This window comes from Balaenoptera ricei, chromosome 2 (genome assembly GCF_028023285.1).
Source record: "Balaenoptera ricei isolate mBalRic1 chromosome 2, mBalRic1.hap2, whole genome shotgun sequence".
In the NCBI taxonomy this organism is placed as follows: domain Eukaryota; kingdom Metazoa; phylum Chordata; class Mammalia; order Artiodactyla; family Balaenopteridae; genus Balaenoptera; species Balaenoptera ricei.
In genome coordinates, this window is record NC_082640.1 from 114,483,136 (window position 1) to 114,508,390 (window position 25,255).

General features: G+C 53.3%; 5 protein-coding genes across 10 annotated transcripts; 3 read left to right on the top strand and 2 right to left on the bottom strand.

The window, feature by feature from the left end:
* Positions 1–1,581: 1,581 nt before the first annotated feature.
* Positions 1,582–9,572, top strand: DCAF11 (DDB1 and CUL4 associated factor 11). 6 transcript variants are annotated; one of them, XM_059913929.1, is made up of 15 exons: positions 1,582–1,747; positions 2,346–2,580; positions 3,501–3,628; positions 3,861–3,988; positions 4,264–4,328; positions 4,641–4,741; positions 4,974–5,120; positions 5,333–5,387; positions 5,743–5,811; positions 6,172–6,229; positions 6,316–6,501; positions 6,959–7,112; positions 7,520–7,672; positions 8,521–8,627; positions 8,725–9,572. In XM_059913929.1, the coding sequence occupies exons 2-15, from the start codon at positions 2,426–2,428 to the stop codon at positions 8,857–8,859; spliced, it is 1,641 nt and encodes a 546-aa protein (XP_059769912.1). In that variant the 5' UTR covers positions 1,582–1,747; positions 2,346–2,425; the 3' UTR covers positions 8,860–9,572. The 6 variants fall into 6 exon arrangements, with proteins under 6 accessions (XP_059769912.1, XP_059769915.1, XP_059769913.1 ...); XM_059913932.1 differs by having other exon boundaries at positions 2,351–2,580; XM_059913930.1 differs by having other exon boundaries at positions 2,374–2,580.
* Positions 9,573–12,156: 2,584 nt separating this feature from the next.
* On the top strand, positions 12,157–13,647 carry FITM1 (fat storage inducing transmembrane protein 1). The gene is made up of 2 exons (XM_059915643.1): positions 12,157–12,628; positions 13,010–13,647. The coding sequence occupies exons 1-2, from the start codon at positions 12,363–12,365 to the stop codon at positions 13,620–13,622; spliced, it is 879 nt and encodes a 292-aa protein (XP_059771626.1). The 5' UTR covers positions 12,157–12,362; the 3' UTR covers positions 13,623–13,647.
* A 2,030-nt stretch (positions 13,648–15,677) lies between these two features.
* On the top strand, positions 15,678–18,489 carry PSME1 (proteasome activator subunit 1). Its single transcript, XM_059913936.1, has 11 exons — positions 15,678–15,917; positions 16,510–16,542; positions 16,692–16,754; positions 16,872–16,982; positions 17,067–17,112; positions 17,230–17,327; positions 17,567–17,635; positions 17,722–17,789; positions 17,879–17,933; positions 18,009–18,095; positions 18,269–18,489. The coding sequence occupies exons 1-11, from the start codon at positions 15,879–15,881 to the stop codon at positions 18,347–18,349; spliced, it is 750 nt and encodes a 249-aa protein (XP_059769919.1). The 5' UTR covers positions 15,678–15,878; the 3' UTR covers positions 18,350–18,489.
* EMC9 (ER membrane protein complex subunit 9) lies at positions 18,488–20,674 on the bottom strand. The gene is made up of 5 exons (XM_059913937.1): positions 20,442–20,674; positions 20,224–20,300; positions 19,072–19,141; positions 18,887–18,981; positions 18,488–18,724 (listed from the first exon to the last, which is right to left on the bottom strand). The coding sequence occupies exons 1-5, from the start codon at positions 20,637–20,639 to the stop codon at positions 18,544–18,546; spliced, it is 621 nt and encodes a 206-aa protein (XP_059769920.1). The 5' UTR covers positions 20,640–20,674; the 3' UTR covers positions 18,488–18,543.
* A 1,220-nt stretch (positions 20,675–21,894) lies between these two features.
* PSME2 (proteasome activator subunit 2) lies at positions 21,895–25,215 on the bottom strand. Its single transcript, XM_059915644.1, has 11 exons — positions 25,092–25,215; positions 24,749–24,781; positions 24,249–24,311; positions 23,918–24,004; positions 23,783–23,813; positions 23,599–23,696; positions 22,938–23,006; positions 22,716–22,783; positions 22,497–22,551; positions 22,113–22,199; positions 21,895–22,022 (listed from the first exon to the last, which is right to left on the bottom strand). Exons 1-11 carry the CDS (start codon positions 25,137–25,139, stop codon positions 21,942–21,944), a joined length of 720 nt encoding a protein of 239 aa, XP_059771627.1. The 5' UTR covers positions 25,140–25,215; the 3' UTR covers positions 21,895–21,941.
* Positions 25,216–25,255: the final 40 nt, after the last annotated feature.

The following is a 25,255-nucleotide window of genomic DNA, read 5'->3' on the forward strand; positions in this document are numbered from 1 at the left end:
AACAATAAACAATAGTGAACCATTTGTAGGTTCTTAAGTACTAAATGCTATTAGAGAAGAATACTTCTAGCAGATCAACTAACTAGGAGAGGCGTGAAATAATGAAAATTTGATGTTGGGTGATGACCCTGAAAAACCACCTCAACAAATCAGCTGAGAATCCATAGGACTTGAAGAACTGAATTAAAAGGGCAAAGAGGAGGGAAAGATCATTTTGGAAAATGATTCCAGATTTTCCAGGCTGGACAACCCAGAAACCAGAGTCCTAAGATTCTGTGATTTATAATTTACAATTATTTTATAATTTATAAATTTAGAATTTATTTATTTCTAAATAAAGCTAAGATTTATTGAGACAATACTATAGGGCAGATACTAAGTAACCTGGCAATAGGAGATGGCTGACTGGCAGAGCCGGCTACATAATTATTAGTAGAGCCCAGAGCAAGAGGAAAATGTGGGGCGCTTGCTCAAAGACTTTTAAGAATTTCAAAGGGTGACAGCAGAATATTAAGGCAAGTGTGGGCCCCTGAAGCCGCCCTGGTGACCACAGATACTAAGGTCCGATCTAGCGATCTAGAAACCAGGAGGCATCACCCGAAGGACTAACCACACCCTCTCCCTCCGAGGGAGAGCGAGCCCCAGAAGGAGATGCCAGGGAATCCAAGGGCCCCCGCTCCCCTGCGCAGCACTTCTAGGAGAGTGCGGGCTGGGGGCGCTGAGGTGAAGCTTGGACCCTGGGCCTACGCTCCCGGCACGGTCGCTCGACCCACCCCCGCCACCCCACCCAGCACGGGCGAGGATCCCGAGGTACACAAGTCCTGGCCTTGGACTCAGCCGGGTTACTCATAAACCCGGAGGAGGGGGTAGGAGGCGCCGCGCGTGCACACCCTGGACCAGCGGCCCGGAGCGGAGAAGCACCCCAAGGACAGATGGTCTAAGAAAAGTCCGCAAATCCCTGAAGGCCCAGGAGGCGTCTGAGTGGAACAGACGAAAGACGGGCGGAGACCCGTGGGGGTGCTAGGGAGCGTCTGCAAAGAACGCCGAGGGACGCCAGGGATCATCTAAAAAGCTGCCAAAGCGGCTAATGGGCGGTCCCCACAAGAACAAGGCTTCCGGAAGCTAAGCCCGGAAGGGCGGGTGCGAAGGCCTGTGACTTGAGCACATTCCAAAAGCGCCGGGCACCCCTTAGGGCAAGGACGGTTGTAGCTGCAGCCGGCGAAAAGAGAAAAGCTAAAGCCGGACAGGGACCAGGGGAGGAAAGAGTACGCCCTTAGAGATCGTCTGAAAAGTGCGAAGCCCAATTAACCTAAGGGACCGACAGCAAATTGTACCCCTTGCTAAGACACCTCTCGGAAGCAAACCAACTTCTTTTGTAAGCCCCGCCCCTCGTCCATTAAGTCTAGTTCCGTTGTCTCTGATTCAGGAAGCAGCCGGTTCCCTACTTACTCCTCCCACAACAAGGAGCTACTGCCCCTACTGGGTCTCGCGCTTTCTCCTCCCCTCAAACCCCTTGCGCACTTTCTCCCGCCCATCTGTCAATCACCGCGCTCAGCTGTCCAGTGAGCGGGCCAAGAGGGCGGGGCCATCAGGGGCGTCGCGTGACGTCTGCAGTCCGCCAGCCGCGGAGCCAGGAGATGAGTGTCGAAGGAGGCGCGTGACGGAGAAGCGGTTGGCCGACGCCGCGGCGGCAGTCGTTGTAAACAAGGCCTCGCGCCGCTCGGGGCCCTGCGACCGCTCCTGGCTGGTGGGTGGTCTCGCGCGGGGCGGTAACCGCCGGCTTTGTGGGAGGTGCTTCTCGGCTTCCTCCCTTCCTACCCCCGCTTAGTGTACACACCCCCGGTACACCACGTGGGCGTGAGGCAAGGAAGGTGGGGGGTGTAGGCCGAATTTTAACCTCATTGGTTGTTGCTGCCGCCGGCTTTCGCAAGGGAGTGCTCTGATTGGCCGGTAAGGGAGGGGGGCTTCGGGGGGGGGGTGTCTCTGACTCCTAAGGCTTCTGATTGGTTAGATGGGGTAAGCTAATGAGACGCTTTCTTCCGCGAGGGGTTTTGATTGGCCGGCCAGAGAGGTTACCTGGGAATCCACCCCCACCCCAGGGACTTTGATAGGTGAGTTTGAGGTAGAAAACTGAGAAATTCCTCTTCAAAGGATTCTCACTGGTGAGCTAGGGTCGTGCCCTAGGCTTCACTCTGCTTTTTTTGCTTCACAGGATCGGGAAAGGTTTGTGTTCCCGAAGCCTTAGGAGTTGTTACAGGCTAAGGAGAAGGGATCTCAGTCTCTAGGAAGGGTCGCTCTCCTAGAGACAGCTACTATCGTATCTCAGGAGACTCTGGTGTTTCTAGAGCAGGCTTTGCTTTCACCAAATCCAAGGAGGTGACAGGAGGAGTCCCTGCACAGGACTTAAGGATGCTGTGACCAGAAGATGGGATCACGGAACAGCAGCAGCGCAGGAACTGGGTCCGGAGACCCCTCCGAGGGCTTGCCCCGAAGAGGGACTGGCCTGCGTAGGAGTGAGGAAGAGGAAGAGGAGGATGAAGATGTGGATCTGGCCCAGGTACTGGCCTATCTCCTACGCAGGTAACTTACCCCCTGGTGTGTCCCCACCAGGTGCCACCACAGCCCCTTGATCCCAGCTCCAGTCAGGGAAGTTACAGAGAATAGGGAATGAGATTAGCCCAGGACAGCTGTTCTGTTTGAGCAGAACCGCTTTCCCTGGTGGACACTCACCGCACTCAGCTTCATACCCAGTAAGAGTGGTTCTTGCCTAGGGAGGGTCAACAGGATGACTGGCTCTTGTGTTTGAGGGGACTTTTCAGGGGAGTCTCTCTACCTATGACTACACAAATGTAACCTATTTTCCAAGTAAGTAAAAAAAAAAGGGGGTGGGTGGGGGGGTTCCCTGGTGGGAAGGGAGTGATGTGAAGGGTGAAGAAAAGAGTTAGGGAAGTGGGTGTTGAACTTAAGAGAAGTTATTGACACATGATATGAAGCCACGTGGATTTACTTGAAAAACAAGTTTAAATTAACCTAACTCTAATCCTGTTCTTGAGGAAAGAATGCTTTGAGGGAAGTGACCACCAGGAATTGACTGGAAAGGGGTGCAGTTGGCTTTGGTGCTTAGCTATGGCTCCCTGGGGAGAAGACGAGCTTGGGAATCCCTTCAGAAAACCACGTTCTATGCTGGACTCCTTGGGCAGAGGCTCAGAAGGAAATGCTCTCAGAATTTTTAGCTCGCTGGGAAGTCAATTTAGTAGATCTGTCAACATCCATGCAATGTTGGGGTTTTCTACCCCTGCTGTAAGAGTGAGAATTAGTTTCCCAGTGTGTCTTATAGGAGACAAAATAACAGCCAAGGTCTAGTCAGCCTCAAACCTCAAAATGGGGACAGTATGAGGGTTTGAGGACAAGGTGGTCTAAGAACTACGTAGCTATTGACTCTGAATTTGGTTGATTTGGGGAAGGGATCCTCCCCTTTATCATGGGGGGTCTCTCCACAGAGGCCAAGTGAGGTTGGTGCAAGGAGGAGGTACAGCAAATTTACAGCTCATCCAGGCCCTCTCGGACTCGGAGGAAGAGCATGACAGTGCCTGGGATGGTCGTCTTGGAGACCGATACAACCCACCGGGTAAGAGGAAAGGCAGACTGAGACCTAATATCAGAGGACTTCCATTAGAAAGCCTTTTTTTGAAACTAACTTCGGCAAAAATTGAAAGAAAAAGATGAGATAATTCAGGGAACGAGGGAGTCTTTGCAGCCCCAGTATATTCAGCCACATTGAGTAGACTGAGCACAGCTCTGCTAACTGTCCTCTGAGGCTGGAAAAGACCTAGGATGAAACTTCTGTTTGGTACTCACAGTGGATGCAACCCCTGACACCCGGGAGCTGGAATGCAATGAGATCAAGACACAAGTGGAATTGGCCACAGGGCGGCTGGGGCTTAGGCGGGCAGCCCGGGAGCACAGCTTTCCTCAAATGCTGCACCAGGTAGGCCTCTCTACTTCCAGCCAGCCTGGCAGCAGGCCTATCAATGCAGCCAGAAGCTACAATCCCAGAGAAGAGGGAAGTAAACTTCCCAAGGACGCCTCAAATGCTGGCGCTGGAGAGCTCTTAGCCAGCCTGAGCTGGAGTTTGGTGGGACATACTACTGTGTGTGGGGTTCGTTTCTGTAGCAAGAGCAATGTTTTTGGAGGACGGGGGTTGGTGTGGCTGAAGTGGCCCTCTTGTTTCTGCTAGCAATATTCCCCAATCCCTTCCTTTAGAGAGAACGGGGCCTCTGCCACCAGGGAAGCTTCTCCCTTGGAGAACGGTCTCGAATGATGTCTCAGTGAGTATGGGGCTTGGTGGAGAAGTTCCAAGGGCCAGATAGGTCTTATTTCCTAAACTGTGAAGGGATCGGTGTTAAAGGATCCTCAGGGATATTAATTTTAGGTTATGTGGGGTTGAGGCTTTGAGAGTGAAGAAAGTGGAAAAGTATAGCAATTGAGAGGATGATAGAATGATTCAAAGAAAGGGGTTTATACCCAAAGCCAAAGGGAAGAATGCCCTTGTACTCACATCCAGCTCTGTTAGGATTCTGCAAACTGGGACATTCCCCATCCTGAGCTCCCCTTACCCTCACTTTTCCTCTGCTTCCCAGCTTCTTGCCCAATGATCTGGGCTTTACTGATACCTACTCTCAGAAGGCTTTCTGTGGCATCTACAGCAAAGATGGTCAAATCTTCATGTCTGCTTGCCAAGGTACCAGACCCTAGTCCTACCAACTGCCCTAGAACAACAGACATTCTCCCTGACTGAGGCTAGAAAGCCCCAGACCCAGGGAGCTCAGACCCTGGCTTAGGGATGCTTAGCTAGAACACATGTCCCATGATCAAGGGAAGATTCCACAGATCAGTGATGAGTGAGGGAGGTCTGATCTAGGGAGGATTCCAGGAGGGTGTTCCCTAATTCTGCCTGATCCCCACTCACACAGACCAGACAATCCGACTGTATGACTGCCGGTATGGCCGCTTTCATAAATTCAAGAGCATCAAGGCCCGGGATGTAGGCTGGAGCGTCTTGGATGTGGCCTTCACCCCTGATGGGAACCATTTCCTTTACTCCAGCTGGTCTGATTACAGTGAGTGTGCCCCAGACCACCATCATCTCTTCAGCCTGGGACCTGAGGTCTCCAAATGCCCATCTCCTCCATGCCATGACTCCACGCCTTCTCCTGGGCAGATCACTCCCAGGGTCCAACATCCTTCCCCTTTGTTCCGTCTCCTCCCTAGCTTCACTTTCACCCTCCTAACCTCAGCCCTGAAAGATTCTTGTTTCTCTTGCTTCTCTTAGTTCATATCTGCAACATCTACGGGGAGGGAGACACACATACTGCCCTGGATCTAAGGTACTGGCTTCCTTTCCTGGTTAGACACATCAGAAACTTCTCAAGGAAGGCTCTCCAGGAGCAAACCTCTTGAACTGGAACTCCTGCTTAGAGGGAAAAGTACACTGGTTGCAAGTTTCTCTTTGTGGATTCCTGGGAGGGGACCACCCAGCCTGTCAGCCAGAGGACCAGAGTAAAATAGATGGCTGCAGGATTCTTCCCGGCTTCTCACTGAGGCGCTCCACGTTCTGGCACGTGCTGGCACGACTTCTTTTTCTCTCAGCAGTGTGCCCCACGGCCCTCATCAGATTCTGTAGAGATTAACCAGGGCTAAAGGGAAGTCCACTTAATGCAGCTCCTCCTTTGCTCTCTTCAGGCCAGATGAGCGTCGCTTTGCTGTCTTCTCCATCGCTGTCTCCTCAGATGGGCGAGAAGTGCTAGGAGGGTGAGTGTTTGTGGGGATGCCTCTGTCACTTGATGAGATAGGAGTTCTCCCAGAGACCAGCTCTGCCATTACAGAGACTGCGCTGGCCACCCGTACCCAGGCAGCTGTGGAGAGCAACCAGGCCTTCTCCGGGGCCAAGGTTTATGAGTTGCTTCCCTTCTCACTCACCGTTTCTGCAGCATGAGATGGCAGGTCTCAAACCTCCTTGCAAACACAGCTAACTCTTCTCCCACCTCCTGTATAAGAAGAGAGAAGGGCTCTCCCCTCAGCAGGACTTCGAGACAACAGTCGAGCAGAGCACACGTAGCATGGGTCCTCTCGGTCCTGGCTCCAGAACCCTCTTTTTCCCTTCCCTTTCAGGGCCAATGATGGCTGCCTGTACGTCTTTGATCGAGAACAGAACCGACGTACCCTTCAGGTATTGCTCCCGAGACTTCAAGCCTCTGCCTCCTGGTCCTTGGCCTATTGGAAGACCTAGAAAGACCTGGCCCCCTTCTCCCCTAGATTGAGTCCCATGAGGATGATGTGAATGCGGTGGCCTTTGCTGACATCAGCTCCCAAATCCTGTTCTCCGGGGGGGACGATGCCATCTGCAAAGTGTGGGATCGACGCACCATGCGGGAGGATGACCCCAAGCCCGTGGGTGCGCTGGCTGGACATCAAGACGGCATCACCTTCATTGACAGCAAGGTGGGCGTGGAGTCAGGACCGCACAGCCAGGCGACTGAGGTTGTGGTTGTCCAGGAGGGCGTCAGAGTGGACGGGTGTGGGAACTCGCCAAGCTCCTCATTAGCCAAGGTTTGCAAGAGCTGGAGTTTAGGGAAGAGGCTTAAGCCACAAGACGTGAGGTCCATCGGTACCCACCATTCCTCAAGGAGCAGGGCTTTCTGTACAAGAAAAGTAGAAGACGATCTGACCCAATATAGAACAGGAGCCCAGCCAGCGCCCTAGGCAAAGAAGGGGAAACCTAGCCAGGGTGTGGGGTCTGTGGTAGGAAACCAATGGTAAGGCCCACCTGGATGAAGAAAGAGGCAACCAAAGTCAAAGGACCAGGGTTCATACTCCTCAACTGGGGAGTGGGAGTTGGACTGACAGACCTTGACATCTGCAAGCTCTGATGCTTCATTATCCATCTTGGGATTCACAGGGAGATGCCCGGTATCTCATCTCCAACTCCAAAGACCAGACCATCAAGCTCTGGGATATCCGACGCTTTTCTAGCCGGGAAGGCATGGAAGCCTCTCGCCAGGCTGCCACACAGCAAAACTGGGACTACCGCTGGCAGCAGGTGCCCAAAAAAGGTGAGAGCGGAAGTAGAACCAGAGATCTGGAGAGTGAAGGGTTGGGGGTGATAGTTAAAACATTTAACCCCTGGCAAGGCCTGGCATGGGCACCGTGGATGGGCCAAAGCCTGGAGCCCTCCCCCTTGCCAGGCATTAACTCTTTGTTTGCTGAACCATGGGAGAGCCAGGGGTTCCCAGTGTAGGGGCTGGGGATCCCTCCAAACCTACAAATGCAAAAGTATTTCAGCGTCTTAACCATCAGCAGAGCCATATTGGTGTGTATCAGCTGACCGTTAGATGGGGAAAGAGCCACCAGTTGGGAATCAGAAAGGCGATTGTCTTTGAGCATCAGTCTTTGCTGAGGACCAGTGATACAGGGGAATCCAGACTCCCTAACCCAGGGCTCACCCTGCATCCCTCCCCAGCCTGGCGGAAGCTGAAGCTCCCAGGGGACAGCTCCTTGATGACCTACCGGGGCCATGGGGTGCTGCATACCCTCATCCGCTGCCGATTCTCCCCCACCCATAGCACCGGCCAGCAATTCATCTACAGTGGCTGCTCCACTGGCAAAGTGGTCGGTAAGGACTGTGTCCGAACAGGGGGCCTCGGGAAGGGCAGCAGTATTCCCCTGGCATTCTGCCTGTAACCACCAGTGACCACCTTAAGAAACCCAGTGACAATTACAAGTGAAATTTCATTTAGCCTGGAGCAGGGAGGCTTAAACGGAGAAAGAGAAAACATTCTATTCATCAGCATTTTAAATTAAGAAAAGGAACACAGAATTCTAGTCAGTAAATATACTAGATTACCAAAAATATACTCAGTTCTGTTTTTCAGCCAGTCAAGGGAAGAGATTGCAGATGAAAGGTAGGAGGGAACAGAGACAAAAAGAATGACAAAAAGACAGCAGCAAGTAGTAAAAGATGTACAGCCACTGAAGTAGGAGGAATGCACAAAAAGAAACACACAGTCACAAACACACAGTCACAGGAGCCTAAGACAGTGCCAAACCTGGGGAGGCCCTGAGATGGAGGCCTATCCGGGGAGAGAGAAAGGTGCACCCACGTCCAGAAAAGGAACAGCACGTTCACATGTCTGTGGAGACAGCCCATTGTTCACTTTTGTGGTGTCTTCCATATCTTGTGGGCTTTTAAGAAAATGGCTACTTTAAAGCCACATTTCATTTTCTTAACTGTAGACCCTGTGACATTTAGCTAAGGGCCAGAGATGCCCAAGCTCTGCTAGACCATACCCTCAACCTGAGGTAGGGAAAAGAAACTAACACCATCCTCGGGTGTGGGCTTTGCTCCCCTGGGAAAATGGGAAGTTGCCTGAGAGGCAGGTAAGTGGTGCTGCTCAGAGAGAGATGAGGGGTGGCTCGAAGGTCTTCTGGCAGCCCCTCTCCACTCTGGCCTTTCCTGCACAGTGTACGACCTCCTCAGCGGCCATATCGTGAAGAAGCTGACCAACCACAAGGCCTGTGTGCGTGACGTCAGCTGGCACCCCTACGAGGAGAAGATTGTCAGCAGTTCGGTGAGGATGCTGGGGTTAGGGGGGCCAGTGTGTGTCTGGGACTTGGACCCAGGAGGGGGCAGTGCCCCCTGACTACTTGCCACCTTCTGCCCCGCAGTGGGACGGGAACCTGCGTCTGTGGCAGTACCGCCAGGCTGAGTACTTCCAGGATGACATGCCAGAGTCTGAGGAACACCTGAGCACCCCTGCCCCAATGTCCCACCCCTCTACAGCCTTTTCCTCGCCCCAGTAGATCTGACTTCCAGCCCCATTCATGGGTGAGCCTCTTGACATCTCTCCGCCTCCTCCCTCTCTCCCTTCTGGGGGATCTTTGGGGAATCACTGGCATTGGGTGGGGAGAAACAGAAGCCCAGGCTTCGGTCCCCTAGCTAAGCCCCGGGAGGGAGATCCTCCCCTTGGGGCAGAGTGGTCTTCTCACATGCTCACACCCATCAGCTTGGGTCTCTGTCTCTGGTCAGGGTCTGGCAGGACTGCCATTATCTGGTCAGCAGGAGTAACGTCCTGAGTGTTTTTAATCATGTTTGGATGTTAAGTCTTAGCTCCTAGAGTAGATGCCTGTGGCCAGGTCTGAACTGAACCAGGCCCATTGCCCAGGCCTTCACGTTGAGGACTAAACTGGTCAATCAGGGCCAGGTGTCCTGGCCTTTCTTTCAGAGGTCCTAATGGCTAGAGCTCTAGCCCCTCAGGGGAGGGGTGGGGATGGGTAAGGTGTGTCCTCAGCACCCTCCCTGGCTGGGAATTACGGCTTCTCTCTCACGTGTCTGGGTCTTTGGGGTAGGCAGGCTGTGGTGTGAGAGGCTCCATGTGACCCCACACAGGGCGGGCCCTCCCTTCCCCAAGTGTTCCCTCGTGCAGGAGGCCAGCAGCTTCGAGGAGGGATGTTGAAGTAGGACTCCGTCCTCTCACTGGCTTTGGCTCCCTCAATAAACTCTCTGTGGGAACCTAGCTCAGTGTCCGTCTGTCTCTCTCTTTTTCCTGTCTGAGATCTTTTATCCTCTCACTTCAAGAAAACAGTTTCAACAGAGCCTTCAGATATGCTCATCTGTGGGAGAAAACACTGCTTTGATGCCCCAAGATGAACGGAAATACCAAAATCATTAGTTAACTGAGCTTTGCAACAGGGAGTCCCTCACCAACCTCAGAGACTTCCCAGCAAGTAGAAATCGAGATAACAGGAAATAAACACGTTTTAGATGAGAACCTGTAACACCCACATCAGCTGTGCCCTGGAACTGGTCCAGTCTATGGAAGGAAGTAGCCCAGAGCCAGAGAGCACGTGGTGGGCAGTGATGCCAGATCCCATCTTGGCACTTCACACTTAGAACCTTATCCACCTCACAGCCACCCTTTTTTACAGGTGAGGAAATGGAGGTGTGCAGAGGTCAAGCACCACGGCCCAGGGCAGACCCATGGTATGGTCAGTAGGGGAGCAGCTCGGCTTGATCTTCCCCATTATCTCTAAGGAACCTGGATGCACACCTCCAGGGGGTCTTAAAGACACAGCAAGGGGTTAAAAGATGTACCTATTCAGCAGCAAAGCAGGTAGTTTTAAAAGAATAAAGGGACTTCCCTGGCGGTCCAGTGGTTAGGACTCTGAGCTTCCACTGCAGGGGGCACGGGTTCGATCCCTTGTAGGGGAACTAAGATCCCAGATGCCTCGCGGTGCGGCCTAAATAAATACATAAATAAATTTTAAAAATTTTTAAATAAAAGAATAAATTGTCCAGATGCTTGGCCTCCATATGCTCTCTTTCCTCCAGTTGATCCGCTTCCATGAAACTGTCCTTTTCGTTCCCCCTCTGCCTCTTCACCCAGAGATGCCAACCCGTCTCACCCAGAACTGTTTTACCTCCAGCATGCCAAAGGTAGAGGCCAGTTAAAATGATTAGTGTCCTCAAAGCCTCATTTAGTCAAGGCCCCAAGGGCTGTCTATTCTTCTCATTAAGAAATGCACTTCCGGGCTTCCCTGGTGGCACAGTGGTTAAGAATCCGCCTGCCAGCGCAGGGGACACGGCTTCGAGCCCTGGTCCAGGAAGATCCCACATGCCATGGAGCAACTAAGCCCGTGCGCCGCAACTACTGAGCCTGTGCTCTAGAGCCTGCGAGCCACAACTGCTGAGCCTGCATGCCACAACTACTGAAGCCCGTGCACCTAGAGCCCATGCTCCGCAACAAGAGAAGCCACCGCATTGAGAAGCCCGCGCACCGCAACGAAGAGTAGCCCCCGCTCACCACTACTAGAGAAAAGCCCGTGCGCAGCAACGAAGACCCAATGCAGCCAAAAATAAATAAAATAAATTTTTTAAAAAAGAAAACTTTATAAATTCCGTTTGAAAATAAATGCATTTCCAGTACAATTTTAGTTTATTATTAATTATCAAACTGTGTGAAATGTTTGTTGTACAAATACTACATTTTGTACTACTAACAATTTTGAAATTTGTACTAGTAAAAAATAGGAAATTCAGTACAGAAAAAAAAGTTTAACCTTGTGATCACAGGAAATGTGTAAAAATTGTTTCAAATTATCTACTCCTTTTGGCAGAGAAGTGTGATCAATCAAAGACTTTCAGGCATAAAAACATTAGGATAATTTCAGTGGGGAAAGAATGGAAATGTTATTTCTGACTCTTAAGATCTTGTCACATGTTTTTAAATGAAAAACGGTGAGGTATATAATCACTGTAGTGTTTAGATTCCATTGGATATATTTAAAAGAGTGAAAAAGATAGCTTTACTTTTGAAATGTCAACATATACGATACACTGGAAATTATGTCCTTTGCAACTATTTAAAATTACAATGAAAAATGTTGTGTCAACTTAAAAATGTGTGAGTGCTTCTGTAGGTCTTCAGGTATAGGATCCCTGAGCACAGACTATGTCAAGGTATGGGCTGTAGGATCTGGAAGGATCCTGATTGGTTAATCCCTCTTGGTCAGTTTGCAGATGATGGCACTGAGGACCAAGGATGGTTAGTTGATTTTCTCAAAGTCACAGAGTTGGGCCAGAACCCAGGTGCCCTTTCTTGCTCTTTCCTTTCACTACTTCATGGGCCTCCACTGTGCTCTGAGATCCCACCACCAGTTTTGAGGAATGAGGAAGGAAGACAGAAAGGGATCTCAAAACAGTTACTGAATATCAGGGACTTCCCTTGGGTAGGTTGCTCACCGCCCTATGGGTCCAGCCTCAGTGGTCAGGCTGGGAGGCCAAATCCCAGGGTAATTGGTTGGGGGACACAACCTAAGGATTTGATGGACTCCAGGCTGGGGATCTTCCTTCTAGGGTCTCCACCACCCATCACCTGGGAGTGAACTTGATCTTCGGGGCTCTGAGAGTCCAACCTGGGCCGGGTGGGGGTGACTTTGGCTGACCAAACAGAGACAGGCAGACCCAAACAGGCCATGGCCAAAAACATCCCATGTTTTGGGCGTGGCCCCGAAACATGAACTAGGACATGGTTCCAGCCAAGAGGGTCAAGGAGGCACAGGACTAACAGGGAAGGACACAGGCTGCTGTCAGGACACACACCCAAGGCGAGAACACTGCTGACGTGGCAGCCCGCCACCCCAGCCCCTTACTGCCCCCCGCCCCTCTCCCCCGCCTGCCAGCTGCCAACAGGGCTCTGCCCTGTGTCTGCCACACCTGTCACTGCCTGTCCTTGTCCAGGGGGAGCCCCATCAGCCCCTCCTCAGCTGCCCAGCAGAGCAAGCGGTTAGTGGGGAGGGGAGGGAACATGGAGCGGGGGCCGGCGGTGGGGGCAGGGCGGGGGGCCGGGGCCCAGATCTGGGCACTGCTGGGCCGCTTGGTCAGGGTGCTGCTCTGGGTGGCCTCTGCTTTGCTGTACTTTGGAAGCGAACAGGCTGCCCGCCTCCTGGGCAGCCCCTGCTTACGGCGCCTCTACCATGCCTGGTTGGCAGCAGTGGTCATCTTCGGGCCCCTTCTGCAGTTCCATGTCAACCCTCGGACCATCTTTGCCAGCCATGGCAACTTCTTCAACATGTGAGTCCACTCGAGGCCGTGGGCGCTGGCTGCCTAGGCTCTGGGATCCCAGCTCCCTCCTCCAGCTTTCTGTGCTCCTGCCAGTCCAGGACACTAAAAATAGGCTAGGAGGTTGAGGAGAAGGTCAGAGGGGGAGGGGAACAGAGTCATGGGGGTACAGGAGCAGCGCCGAAGAGGAAACATGGGCCCTAGAAGGCTGAGTGGGCCGCTAAGGAGATGGCCAAGTTCAAGGGGATGGGGGGAGAGGGGGCAGAGGGCCCAGGAAACAGAGAACCGGGAAGGACAGATGCGACTGGAGGCAGAGCCGTGATTGGGAACGTAGAGCAGGGTGGGGAGATGGGGCTGAGGGGTCTCAGCAGCCTTCCCTCTTCTCTGCCACAGAAAGTTTGTGAATTCGGCGTGGGGCTGGACGTGCACCTTCCTGGGGGGCTTCGTGTTGCTGGTGGTGTTCCTGGCTACACGGCGCGTGGCAGTGACTGCCCGGCACCTGAGCCGCTTGGTGGTTGGGGCAGCTGTGTGGCGGGGTGCCGGCCGGGCCTTCCTGCTCATCGAGGACCTGACGGGCTCCTGCTTCGAGCCTCTGCCCCAGGGCCTGCTGCTCCGCGAGCTGCCGGACCGCCGCAGCTGCCTGGCGGCCGGCCACCAGTGGCGGGGCTACACCGTCTCCTCCCACACCTTCCTGCTCACCTTCTGCTGCCTGCTCATGGCCGAGGAAGCAGCAGTGTTCGCCAAGTACCTGGCCCACGGGCTGCCCGCCGGCGCACCCCTGCGCCTTGTCTTCCTGCTCAACGTGCTGCTGCTGGGCCTCTGGAACTTCTTGCTGCTCTGCACCGTCATCTATTTCCACCAATATACTCACAAGGTGGTGGGCGCCGCAGTGGGCACCTTTGCCTGGTACCTCACCTACGGCAGCTGGTATCATCAGCCCTGGTCTCCAGGGATCCCGGGCCATGGGCTCTTCCCTCACCCCCACTCCAGCCACAAGCATAACTGAAAGAAATAAAGGCACTTCAGGCCTGGCTCTGGCTCCGCTCATCATTGGGCTGGTGGGACCTGCAAAGGGTGGGAAGGGTAAGAAGAGAGTGTGATGGTCGCCAGGTTTCCTCAGCCAGACCTTGCTGTCACTGACCTTGAATGTCCTTGTGCTTGATCACTATCCCTCCTGTTCTTTCAGTCTCCTAGTCCCTGCAGACATCAAGCTCTTTGGGGCTCTGATGTCAAGGACTGGCACTGCCAGGTCAGGTAGCAGTGCCCTTAGGTATGAGCGGCATTCCCACTGAGCAGATGCTCCATCTCCAGCCTGGTTGATTCGTTTTCCCTGCCTCCAGTCCTGAATCCCCCTCCGCCATCCTCAGGGGCCTGCCTATCTGGGCACCCTACTCACGGACCCTTCCTACCCTGTCTTCCCGTAGGGGGTCTATATGTGCTCATTTACTTAAAAGATGTTCATTAAGCCAAGCATAGTTCCCTGCCATGTGAATAAGAAAGACAAGGTTTCTGCTGTTTGGGGGCCCATGGGTTACTGCCTGATGATAAACTCACAAATAATAATAGCAAACACTTGTGCTTACTCTGTGTCAGGCACCATTCTAAGTGTCTATAAATTCACGTATTTAGCCCCCACAGCAACACTATGTGCTAGGGCTGGTAGCGTTCCCATTGTACACTTGTGAAAATGGAGGCACAGAGTTTAAGTAACTTTTTCACAACTAGTAAATATCGGAGCCAGAATTATTAACCCAGGCAGTATGGGTCTGTTGTCTGTGTTCTAAGTCAGGGATCAGCAAACTACAGCCCTCCTGTGGCCAGTGTTTGAATGGCCTGAGAGCTAAGAAATGGTTTCACATTTTTTAATGGTTGAAAAAAAATAAAAGAAGAATATTTCATGACAGGTGAACATTACATGAAGTTCAAATGCCAGTGTCCATAAATAAAGTTTTATGGGAACTAGCCACGCTAATCCATTTAACTGCTTACCTGCTACAATGGCAGAGTTGAGTAGTTGCTACTGGCACTACAAAGTCTAAAATATTTACTATCTGGCCTTTTACGGAAAAGGTTTGCCAGCCCCTGGTCTAAACCACACTATCCCCCCAAAATAAACTGGCTAATATCAGAGAGATAGTGCTATGAAGGTACTAAAACAGGCTGCTTTCTAATAGACTTGGAGGGAGTTACTTTATAAGGAAGATAGAGTTCTTTCTGAAGAAGTGACATTTAAGCTGAGAACGGAATGACATCCTGAGGCAGGGGAAGGGGTGTGTCAGGCAAAGGGATTAGCAAGGACAAAGGCCCTGAGGCAGGAATGAACACATTGCAGACAGGTTCGAGAAACAGCTGGAAAGTCCAGGTATTTATAACTGAAATGAAAGAGGGAGAAAGCAGTGGAGAGTGAAGTTGAAGGGGAACAGGTGCCGGACAGGCCTTTTGGGCCAGGAAAGTCCTTTGGATTTCATTCTGAGGACAACAGGTAGCTGAGAAAGTTTTAAGCAAGAGCAAGGTGGAATCCTGCTGCTGTGTGGAGAGTGGGTTACAGAGGAATGGCGCCCACAAGGGTAATAAGAGAGCTGACCCTCTCTTATGACCCTGTGATGGGGCGATGCCAGAGTCTGAATGTCATTGAGCCAGACGATGCCCGTGGAGCCAGGGGTCCACGCTGCCAGGGCAAAGGAAGGGAGGCCAGGTCTTGCTCCAGCACCGAGAAAAGAAGGAAGAGAGCCAAATAAGCCTAATCACTGTCCCAGGACGAGCAGGGAAAGAAGAGAGCCAGAAGGCTGTCAGGAGGCAGTGAGATGGGAGGCGGGGAGTTCAGAGGCGGGCACTGGCCTTGGGGCCGGGGAGGCGGGGGCGTAGAAAGCAGGGCGGGGAGGGAGGAGGTGGGGTGGGCGGAGCCGGTAGGCGGGGAGTCGAAAGACTGGCAGCGGCGGGGAGGCGGGGAGGCGGGGAGGCGGGGAGGCGGGGAGGCGGGGAGGCGGGGAGGCGGGGAGGCGGGGAGGCGGGGAGGCGGGGAGGCGGGGAGGCGGGGAGGCGGGGCGCTGGAAACGCGCCTCTCGGGCTTTAGGGCGAGCCGCGGCTGGGCCGCCTCCCTGAGCCCTTCCGCTCCTCGCCTCTCTCTGGTCTGTCCCCGCCTCCTCCAGTGCCTCCACTCCCACTACCCAGGAGGGCAGCGCGGGGAGCGAGTGCTGCTTTCGCTTTCCCTTCCCCGTGTCCGTCCTCGCTCCGCGTGCGGCCCTAGGCCGCCGCCCCGGCTATGACCACGCTCAGGGTCCTGCCCGAAGCCCAAGCCAAGGTGAGCGCTGCGGGTTCGAGGAAGGGCCCATCAAGGAGGCGTGGCTCCGAGAGGCTGAGGGCGTCTGTGACCCGCCCCCCCCACCCAGCCCCCCGACTCGAGTCGGGGTCAGTCATCCGAACCCTCGTGAGCCTCCGTGCGCAGAGCACCTGAGCCCGGGGAGCCCGGCCAGGTCTGCCTGCCGGGAGAGAGAGAGAGGCGAGGCGGCCGAGGTTCAGCGGGGTGAGGTGAAGCGGAGCGCTGGCGTGGAGGGGAAGTCCGCTGGCCCCGGGCCCAGGCCCACACACAGACGGGGAGCGGACCCTGCCCTGCCACCACGGGAGGCCCCGGGGCCCACTCCACAGGGCGCTCCGACTCTTCCCCAGTCGCAGCGGCTCTCTTACATCCCTCCTCCCACAGCCCTGGAGACCCTAGGGATCTGTTTCCGCTTGAACCCTTCGCCCTTCACCTCCAGGAATGTTCTCATTTCCCAAATCCCGCCCCACCTGGGTCCACTCCACCCTTCCCCAAGTCAGACCCTATACAACCCTAAGGGTCCTTGAATAGACTGGCCATAAAGCCAGCTGTCTGAAGGGCCGCCTGTGTCCCACAGGTGGATGTGTTCCGTGAAGACCTATGTACTAAGGTAAGACCTGCCCCTTCATCACCCCACCCTTCCCTACCCAGTCCCACTGCTCAGCCCTTACTTGCTGGGCAGTGGCAGCCCTGCTTCACTGCCTAGGAGGGGCATTTGATTCTGACCGCCGTCCTCCCCTCCCCTTACCCTACACACAGACAGAGAACCTGCTCGGGAGCTATTTCCCCAAGAAGATTTCTGAGTTGGATGCATTTTTAAAGGTACTGGGGCTGGGCAGGGAGTAGAGAGTAGGGACCAAAGGGAGAGCCTGGTGGGCCATGAGAGTGAGGAGGTGAGAGCTCGCCCCTGCCTCCAGCCCTTTCCCCCCCCTGCACCAGGAGCCAGCTCTCAATGAAGCCAACCTGAGCAATCTGAAGGCCCTGCTGGACATCCCAGTGCCTGATCCAGTCAAGGAGAAAGAGAAGGAGGAGCGGAAGAAACAACAGGAGGCAAGTTGGCAAGAGCTGGGAGGAGGGACCCAATACGGAGAAAATCAGCCTTAGGCCTACCTAAGAGACACCCTCTCCCTACAGAAGGAAGACAAGGATGAAAAGAAGAAAGGGGAAGATGAAGACAAAGGTATCACTATGGTGAAAGGGACTTGTGTCTTACCTCCCAGGAGCTCCTCCCTAAGGATGCCTCTTCCCTGCCCTGCACAGTCCCAGTCATGTGACTGACCCATTGCCCACCTCCTAGGTCCTCCTTGTGGCCCAGTGAACTGCAATGAGAAGATCGTGGTCCTCCTGCAGCGCCTGAAGCCTGAGATCAAGGATGTCATTGAGAAGCTCAACCTGGTGAGCCCTCCCACTTCCACCCCCACCCTTTGTCCTCCTTCGTCCCTGCCAGTTGGGCATGGCATCTGCCAGGTCTTAGCAGGAGAGGGCACAGCAAGTAAAGCCAGAATTCCAGGCCCTGGGGTTCAGGACAGACGTGGCATACTTCCACCCACTGTGGGCAGGGAAACAGAGGAGGACAGGAACCTGGGAATTGGGTTGGGAGCTGATGGGGTTTCAATGCCGTTCCCTCCTCCCAGGTCACCACCTGGTTGCAACTGCAGATACCTCGGATTGAGGATGGGAACAATTTTGGAGTGGCCGTCCAGGTGAGGACACTGCTCCACTCCTGTGCCTTCCTTATTTCTCCCGTCCATGCTACTTTTCCACTTTCCCCCTTCCTTTCTTTCCCCAGGAGAAGGTGTTTGAGCTGATGACCACCCTTCACACCAAGCTGGAAGGCTTCCACACTCAAATCTCCAAGTGAGTGATTGCCCACTGCTCTGCCTTCGGCTGGGACTGAGGCCTGTGCTCCCTCCTCCTCCTACTCCACACCCTTCTACTTCCCACAGGTATTTCTCTGAGCGAGGTGATGCTGTGACCAAAGCGGCTAAGCAGCCCCACGTGGTAGGTGAGGCCCAGGTCAGGGTGCATGGGAGGAGGGACACCTTTGAAGTCAGGACTGACCCGAGTCTCCCACAGGGTGATTATCGGCAGCTGGTGCACGAACTGGATGAGGCAGAGTACCGGGATATCCGGCTGATGGTCATGGAGATCCGCAACGCTTACGTGAGGAGGCGAGGGCAGGGGTGGGCAGAGGCAGCTTTCCCAGGCCACCCACTCCCTGACCCTGCGGGCTGGGGGTGAAGGGTAACAAAGCTCGACCTCTCCACAAGGCTAGAAATGGGGCACAGAGCCACTGGGGACCTGCGGCTGACCCCCACTCCTCCCTGGCCCCATAGGCTGTGTTATATGACATCATCCTGAAGAACTTCGAGAAGCTCAAGAAGCCCAGGGGAGAAACAAAGGGAATGATCTATTGAGAGCCTCCTCTCATTCTGTGATGGGTCCAGCAGAGACCTTCCTGACTTTCACAGGGGACTCCAGACTTTCCCCACCTTCTGTCTGTTGAGGTTTCTCCCTCACCTTGCCTCCCAGGCACAATAAATATAGTCATACCATCGCCCAACAGCCCAAGTTTCTTTATTGGATCCTGAGCCTCCCCTCTGGCCCTGGCTCAGGTATTTCCATTTGTGGGACCAACCCACTGGGTGATTTGGGCGTTGAGCTTCTGGTTGGTCCAATCCTCCCGGATGTCGTCAAGGTGGCAGTCAAAGTCCACAAGGTGCTGGTGGGCCCGGCCCTCTAGTAATGCTCCCACCATCTGCCGTGACTCTTCCCAGTCCCTCCACATCACTCTGAAATAATAACCCCCATGGAGGTCAAACTCAGCAGGCAGAGGGACCAGACACTTGGCAGAGGTTAGCTTCTAGAGAAGGACGCTTAGGGCAGAACCAACAACAGAGGAGGCTCAGGAGCTGTGGGCTTCCAAGAAGAGGTGGAGGGAGTGGGGCACTCACAAGTTCTTGTCCTTGGGGACCCAGCAGAGACCATGGCTCTCCAGGACAATAACTGGGGGCACGTGAGGCTGTGGCACCAGTTTCTGATTATCCAACTGTGTGGACAAGGAAGGGCAGGTGAGGGTTTCGAGGATTCCCCCTTCCTACTTTCTTTCCAACTCCCCAGTCTGAAACCCAAGCCTCACCATAATAAGTACTGCATCAGGGAAGAATTCTGCAATCCGCCCAGCGATTTTCAAGGCCAAGGGCCCAGGGCTGTGTAGAAGGAAGATCAGAGTTGTGAAGAGCCTCCTGTGGGCAGACCCTGTCCATCTGAGCTGGGCCTCCCAGGGCCCATAGACGTGGAGGCAGTGACTGCCTTTCCCTGTAGTTGGCCTGGGGGCGTCAGGCCTGCTTGACGCTTCATACAAGACTTATGCTTGAGTGCTGTGGGAAACAGGTGCTCAGACACTGCTGGTGAGAGTGGAAATCTAAGATGGTCTTTTTGGAGAGTAATTTGGCATAACCATCCAGATTTATATTGTATGTTAACCCAGAAACCCTACTTAACGAAGAATTTACTGTAATAATAGGACAGTGTCTGTAATAACAAAAAAAAAAATTGGAAACAACCTCAATGTTTAATGTAAGGCACTAAATAAATTATGGTACATCCATGTTCATACTATATAGCTGATAGGGTAAGGTAGATATTAGTGTAGGGATGGAAAGATGTCAAATATTTATTAAGGAGAGAAAAGCAAATTACAAAACAGTATAATTTGCTCCAAATACATGATTACTGTATAAGTAGATAACTTTTTCTGTATACAGTTGACCCTTGAACAATGAGGGGGTTAGGGGCCACAGAGCCTCCCGCAGTTGAAAATCTGCAGGTAACTTTACAGTGGGCCCTTCCTATTCTGGATTCTGCACCGGGATTCAACCAACCTCGGATCCTGTAGTACTGGAGTACCTATTCAGTGAAAAAATTTCGCCTATTTGTGGCCCCAGGTAGTTGAAACCCATGTTGTTAAACGGTGAACTGTATATATAAAAAGAAACTTCCTTTTTTTAGAAGCTGCTGGTTGGGCTTCCTTTGTGTTTTCAGCACTTGGGGGGCATCTCAGTTACAGCAGGTGTCAGCCTGTTATTGTCCTTGCCACCCCACCGCAGCTCCTCCAGGAAAATAACATTTCTTTATATTTTCTCACTGCCTACCCAGCCTAGTAGGTACCTTAGCTCTACAGTGGCTAAGCCTTGGATGAAGGAAAGATGGAAGGAATGACCAAGAGGGGCTCTCTTGACATCCCCCACCCCATAACCCTTAGCCCTCTGCCTCTGGCTTCCCCACTCACCTCTGGTCGTCCAAAGCTGCATTGGCATGGTAGTACCCTGCCACTACCAGCCCGGCTTGCGCGCCCCACACATCCACCTGCCATGGGAAAGCGCCATCAGTAACTAAATCGTGCCGCCCGCCCTATGGGTGCGCACTACTGCCAAGAGGCCAGGGATGGCCTTGGGCTAGGGGTGTTGGGGGGTTTCGCGGTGGTCGGTGGGCGTCCAGCGGCGGCACCTGGTTGAGGGCGACCTCCAGCATGACAGACAGGGCCAGGTGGCTGTGGAACAGGGGCACACAGTCGGTGAGGCACAGGCATTCTCTCGACCGCGGCGCTGGCGCCAGCAATAGCCCGTTGACAGCGGCGTGCGGGTAACGGGCGGCGTGCAGGCACATCTTCACGTAGGCCCGGGCCGAGATCTCCACCTCCCCCATGGCGAGCGGGGCCCCCTCCAGCGCCCCCAAGCCCTCCTGGGCCCTTCCCCGTGCCCCCTCACTTAGGTTCGACGGTGACGCTGACTTGACTCGAAGGCAGCCCGCCGGCTCCGGCCGACCTCAGCCCGGCGCCCGGCCCCCACCCGGCCCGAATGCCGGCGGCCGGGATTGCATGTTGCAGCACAGAGCTCCGCCTTCCCCGCCCCCAAGCGGTGGCAGGAGAGCTGCGCCTGCCTTGGGGACACATAACCAGGGCTCGAAGTCGGACCTGCTTCTGGAGTCCCGCCCACGTGGTGCTCTTTGATAGGCTTAGAGGGTCTCGTTTTGCCAAATCAGCATCCAATATTGTCCCGCCATTGACTGTAAAGAGAGCTACCCGCACGCTGATTGGCTAGGCTACCCCCACTTCGGCTCTTGATTGCAAGATGGCTGCGTCTGTTACCTCTGCCTCCCGCCCCTATAGGCCACGCTGAGCCACCTGGGTGGAGCCCGCGCCCCTCATCTGGTGTCTCCTCGAGCCGCGGAGCTTCGAATGTCGGTACGCAGCGGACAGCTTGGCTCCAACTATGGAATGAGTGGATTTGTACTCTAGAGCGGCTTTGCCACTTACTAATAAGCCGTGTCACTTTTGCAACTACAGGTTATCTGGCCCTTGCCTTCCTCAGTGTAATGACTGCAGAAATAAAGATGGCATTGGCTGAAGGAGGAGGGTAAAGGTCAAAAAGAATTTTATTGAACCATCCTTCCCATAATGTCCTGTAGTATAATTTCCTTCGCCTTAGTGCCTTGGGAGCGTTTTTTCCCCTCCCAGCCCTTGAGAAGGAGTCCAACCATTTACCCATAATTTTCCCAGTGAAATCTAATTCTCCCTCCAGGCTTGCTCTGAGCTGAAGAAAGGGTTGTGCCTTTCTTCATTCCCTGACCTCAGCGGCAGAGCTTTCCCCCAGTCTGTCCAAAGCCTGATTATTCCTATAAGGGCTCTGCCCAGATGCCATCTCTTCCAGGAAGCACTCATGACACCTCCAGATGGAAATAATCTTGTGAAATTCCCCAATACAGGTTATTTTCATGGCTGTCATGGCATGTAACAGTTCCCACCCTGTTCTTTAGGATGACTTCCTAAGAACAGGATGGACCTTTAATTCATCTTCGTCTTCCTGGCACCCCTCCCTTTCTCATCACCACATTCACATTTAGTCTCTGGATATAGGTGACACTCAGTAAATGTTTTTGAATGAATGACACACACCAGAGGTTATCCACACAAAGTATAGGTCATTTATTTCCCCTCTAACCCTGGGCTCAGTACATAGATGGCTTCTCTTCACCCTTTGGGTTGACAATTTTCTCCTGGTTGCTGCTTATAATATGGTAAAGCTCAGCCTGGAAGAAGGCCAGAGGGCAACAGTCAGGTTCTTGGCCTTTCCCCTGCCCCCCTCATCCACCTCCCTTAGGGGCTTACTCCACACTCACATAGAAGGCCCTGAGGTCCAGCACCATGGCCCTGAGCTCTCCATAGGCTGCCTCGTCTCGCTCGTGCACCAGGGCCCGGTAATCCATCTGGGATGTGGAAGGCAAGGCTGAGTCAGCCCCATGGGAGGTTGGGACATTAGTCTGTTCCTCATACAAGGAATAGGTAACTTGAGGAATGAGCCCCTTCTCAGCCAAGAAGTGGGATCCCAGAGGATCAAACAGAGAAAGGGGTCAAGGTTTTTGAAGCCTAAATCAGTTTTCCTGGGCTTAATATTCTCCACATTGGGAAGGTCACAAATGAGACGAGGACCTCTATCCCCCACTTTCTCATCACCCCCCATCCCCAGCAGCCTCAGCTAAAAGGCTGGTGGACTGTCCACTTACTACGTGGGTCTCCTTAGAGGCCTTGGCCACAGCATCCCCACGTTCTGAGAAGTACCTGCCGGAAGCAAAAGGAGTAACCACAGGAATGGATGTTCAGCGAGAGATACTCCCTCAGACCCTTCCCAAAGCCCCGCTTCATCCCGATAGGCATGCCCAGCTTTGGGAGTCCCAAAGAAATGTCCCTGCAGACCCCGGTGCTGGCCTTCCAGCTGCCCTCACTTGGAAATGGTTGTCTGGAAGGCTTCCACTTTGGTCTTGACTGCATTTACCCTCTCCAGCACCTTCTCCTGTGGTGACAAAAGAGTGGAAAGCAAAGAAAAGCCTTCCTCTCCTCCCTCCTTCACTCACCGTCTCTCTCCTCCTCCCAGTTCTCGTCTAGCTCCTATCCCTTATTCCCCAAGTCTCTCCTTGCTGTCAGCATCCTCACACACCCTTTCTCACCTGGATTGCCACCCCAAAGTCATTTCCATCCTCAATTTTGGGGATGAGATGCTGGATCCATGTGATCACCTACATTAAGAGATATCGTGTAGGAATCATTCAACAAATCCTCTATTCTGATTACTGCTACTTCCTAATAATAGCTACATTTAACTGAGTACTTATTATATGGCAGGCACTGTGCTATGTATTATATATCTCATTTAATCTTCACAACAACCTTTCAAGGTATATATTCTTTTTTTTTTTTATGCTTGTTTCAAAGTATATATTCTTATTGTACCCACTTAACAGATGAAAAAACTGAGTCACAGGATGTCTAAGTTACTTACTTAAAGTAACCAGTTAGGTAAGTGATAGAGTCAGGATTTGAACCAAGGCAGTCTCCCTCTAGGGCCCAAGCTCTTAAACCAACTCACTGTATCATAGTATTTGTGATCTGTACCTGGTACAGCAGTAGGTTCTCAGGTTACAGAAGTGGATGCAGCACAGTCTGATTTGGGGATACCATTGTGATAGAGAACAAAAGGTATCTAAACCCAAGGCACAGAAGGAAGCTTCCTATTTGGGAAACAGTTTCCTAAATGAAGGAATTGAATCTCTGAAGGAGACCAGGGCCTGGCCTTGCTCGTTTTCTCTGTCCCCCAGTTCCCAAGCTTACCAGAATGCATTTTTCTTTGAGAGTCCAGACTTCTGGCTTAACCAGGGCAAGCAAGGCCAGGACCTTCTCATTCCCAGGGAGAAAGCCGCACTTAGGGACTGTGAGAAAGAGGGGACTTAGACCCTTTCTCATCCAGTAGTCAGTGTGCCATTTCCCTTTTCCTAGCCACCCCTTCCTCTCTTACCTTCTTTCTTCTCCTGCTTATCCGTTTCCATCTAAGGAAAAAAAGGGGAAAGTAGCTTTAGAAAAGTCATGGAGGTTGGAGGGCCATCATTTACACTGGGTTTATAGCCCGGGCCCTACACCATGAGTGCCTCACCTCATCATCCTTGGGTGGAGGGTCTGGGATGGGGATGTCCAGCGGGGCCCGGAGAGAAGTCATGTCAGTCACGTTGAGGGAGTCCTCCTGCACAGAGCTCACTGTCAGGGGCTGCCCAGCCTCTTCCCCTCATCCTGAATCAGAGCCTTCCCTCCACACATCCCACCCACCCTCTGCCTCCCAACCTAGGCTCAGGCCTCATACTATCCTAATGTTCCCAGTCCACCATTTGCGACTGTTCTCTGCATTCGGAACCCAGTTGTTAGCTAGAGAGGGTGGATGGAGAGGAGAGAGGCCATGGGATGGGGCAGGAGGGGTCCACACTACTCACTTGCAAGAGCTGATTCAGGTATATGATTTTCTGAGGTAAGAATCTGTAGAGGAATTCCTCAGCCTGTGGGTTACATTGCAAGGGTCGGAATCACAGAAGACGTTCAGTGAGATGTCTGAGAAGTGGGACTGGAAGGGCCCTTGGAAATCATTGACTCCAGTACTTATAAATGAGGGAACTGGAGCCCTGAAAATTGAAGGGACTTCCCCTAGCTGGGACGCAGCAGAACCAAGGTTAGAACTGTGGTATTCCTGCTTTGGGGCCATGGCTTTTCCCTCCACACCAAAAGAGGGGAGAGGAAGTGGTGGAAGTGCGGAAGGTATTAAGAGGGGTGCAAGTAAAAGTAGAGATCAATAATTAAGAGCTTGTCTTGGGTGGAGGCTTAATAAGTGAAGTAGGGCGCAGGTGGAGGGTGGGTTTGGAGATCAGTCTGAGAAGTTGCAACCCTCAAGTATTGGCCTAAGATTCTGGGTCAAATCGCTTGAATCCAGAAGACTTACCTCCTGGAAAAGATTTTGCCTGAAGACGTCCACCTGCACAGAGAGCGGTACCCGGATGTTGGTTAAGGGTCTCAGTTGTCCAGAGTAAGATCCCACCCCCCAGTAGGATGCCCTCCAACTTGTCCCAGTCCTTTCCCACCACAAGCCAGATTTCCCTGGAAGCCCATGCTCAGTGCAGAGATTGTCCGGAGGGCAGGAATTTGGTAATCCCCGGGCAGAAGTGAAAGCACTTAGAGAGGTTGGGAGATTTCTCTGGCACGGCCTTGGTCCCTCGGAGCACCCAGTTTGGCCTCCATTCAGGAGGGCTCCTCGGCCCCTTCCTGGCCTCCCGGTCCCCCGTTACCTGTTTGCGGGCTTCCCCGCTCAGGCGCACTCCACAAGGCTTGGCCATGCTGCTCCAGTTGCTGCTAGGTCTCCGGTCTCCCTGTTCACCGCCTGGGCTTTCGCTTTCACTCCCCACGTCCAGGCCCGCCCCCCTCAGCCCCACCCCCTTCCTTCTTTTCCCCC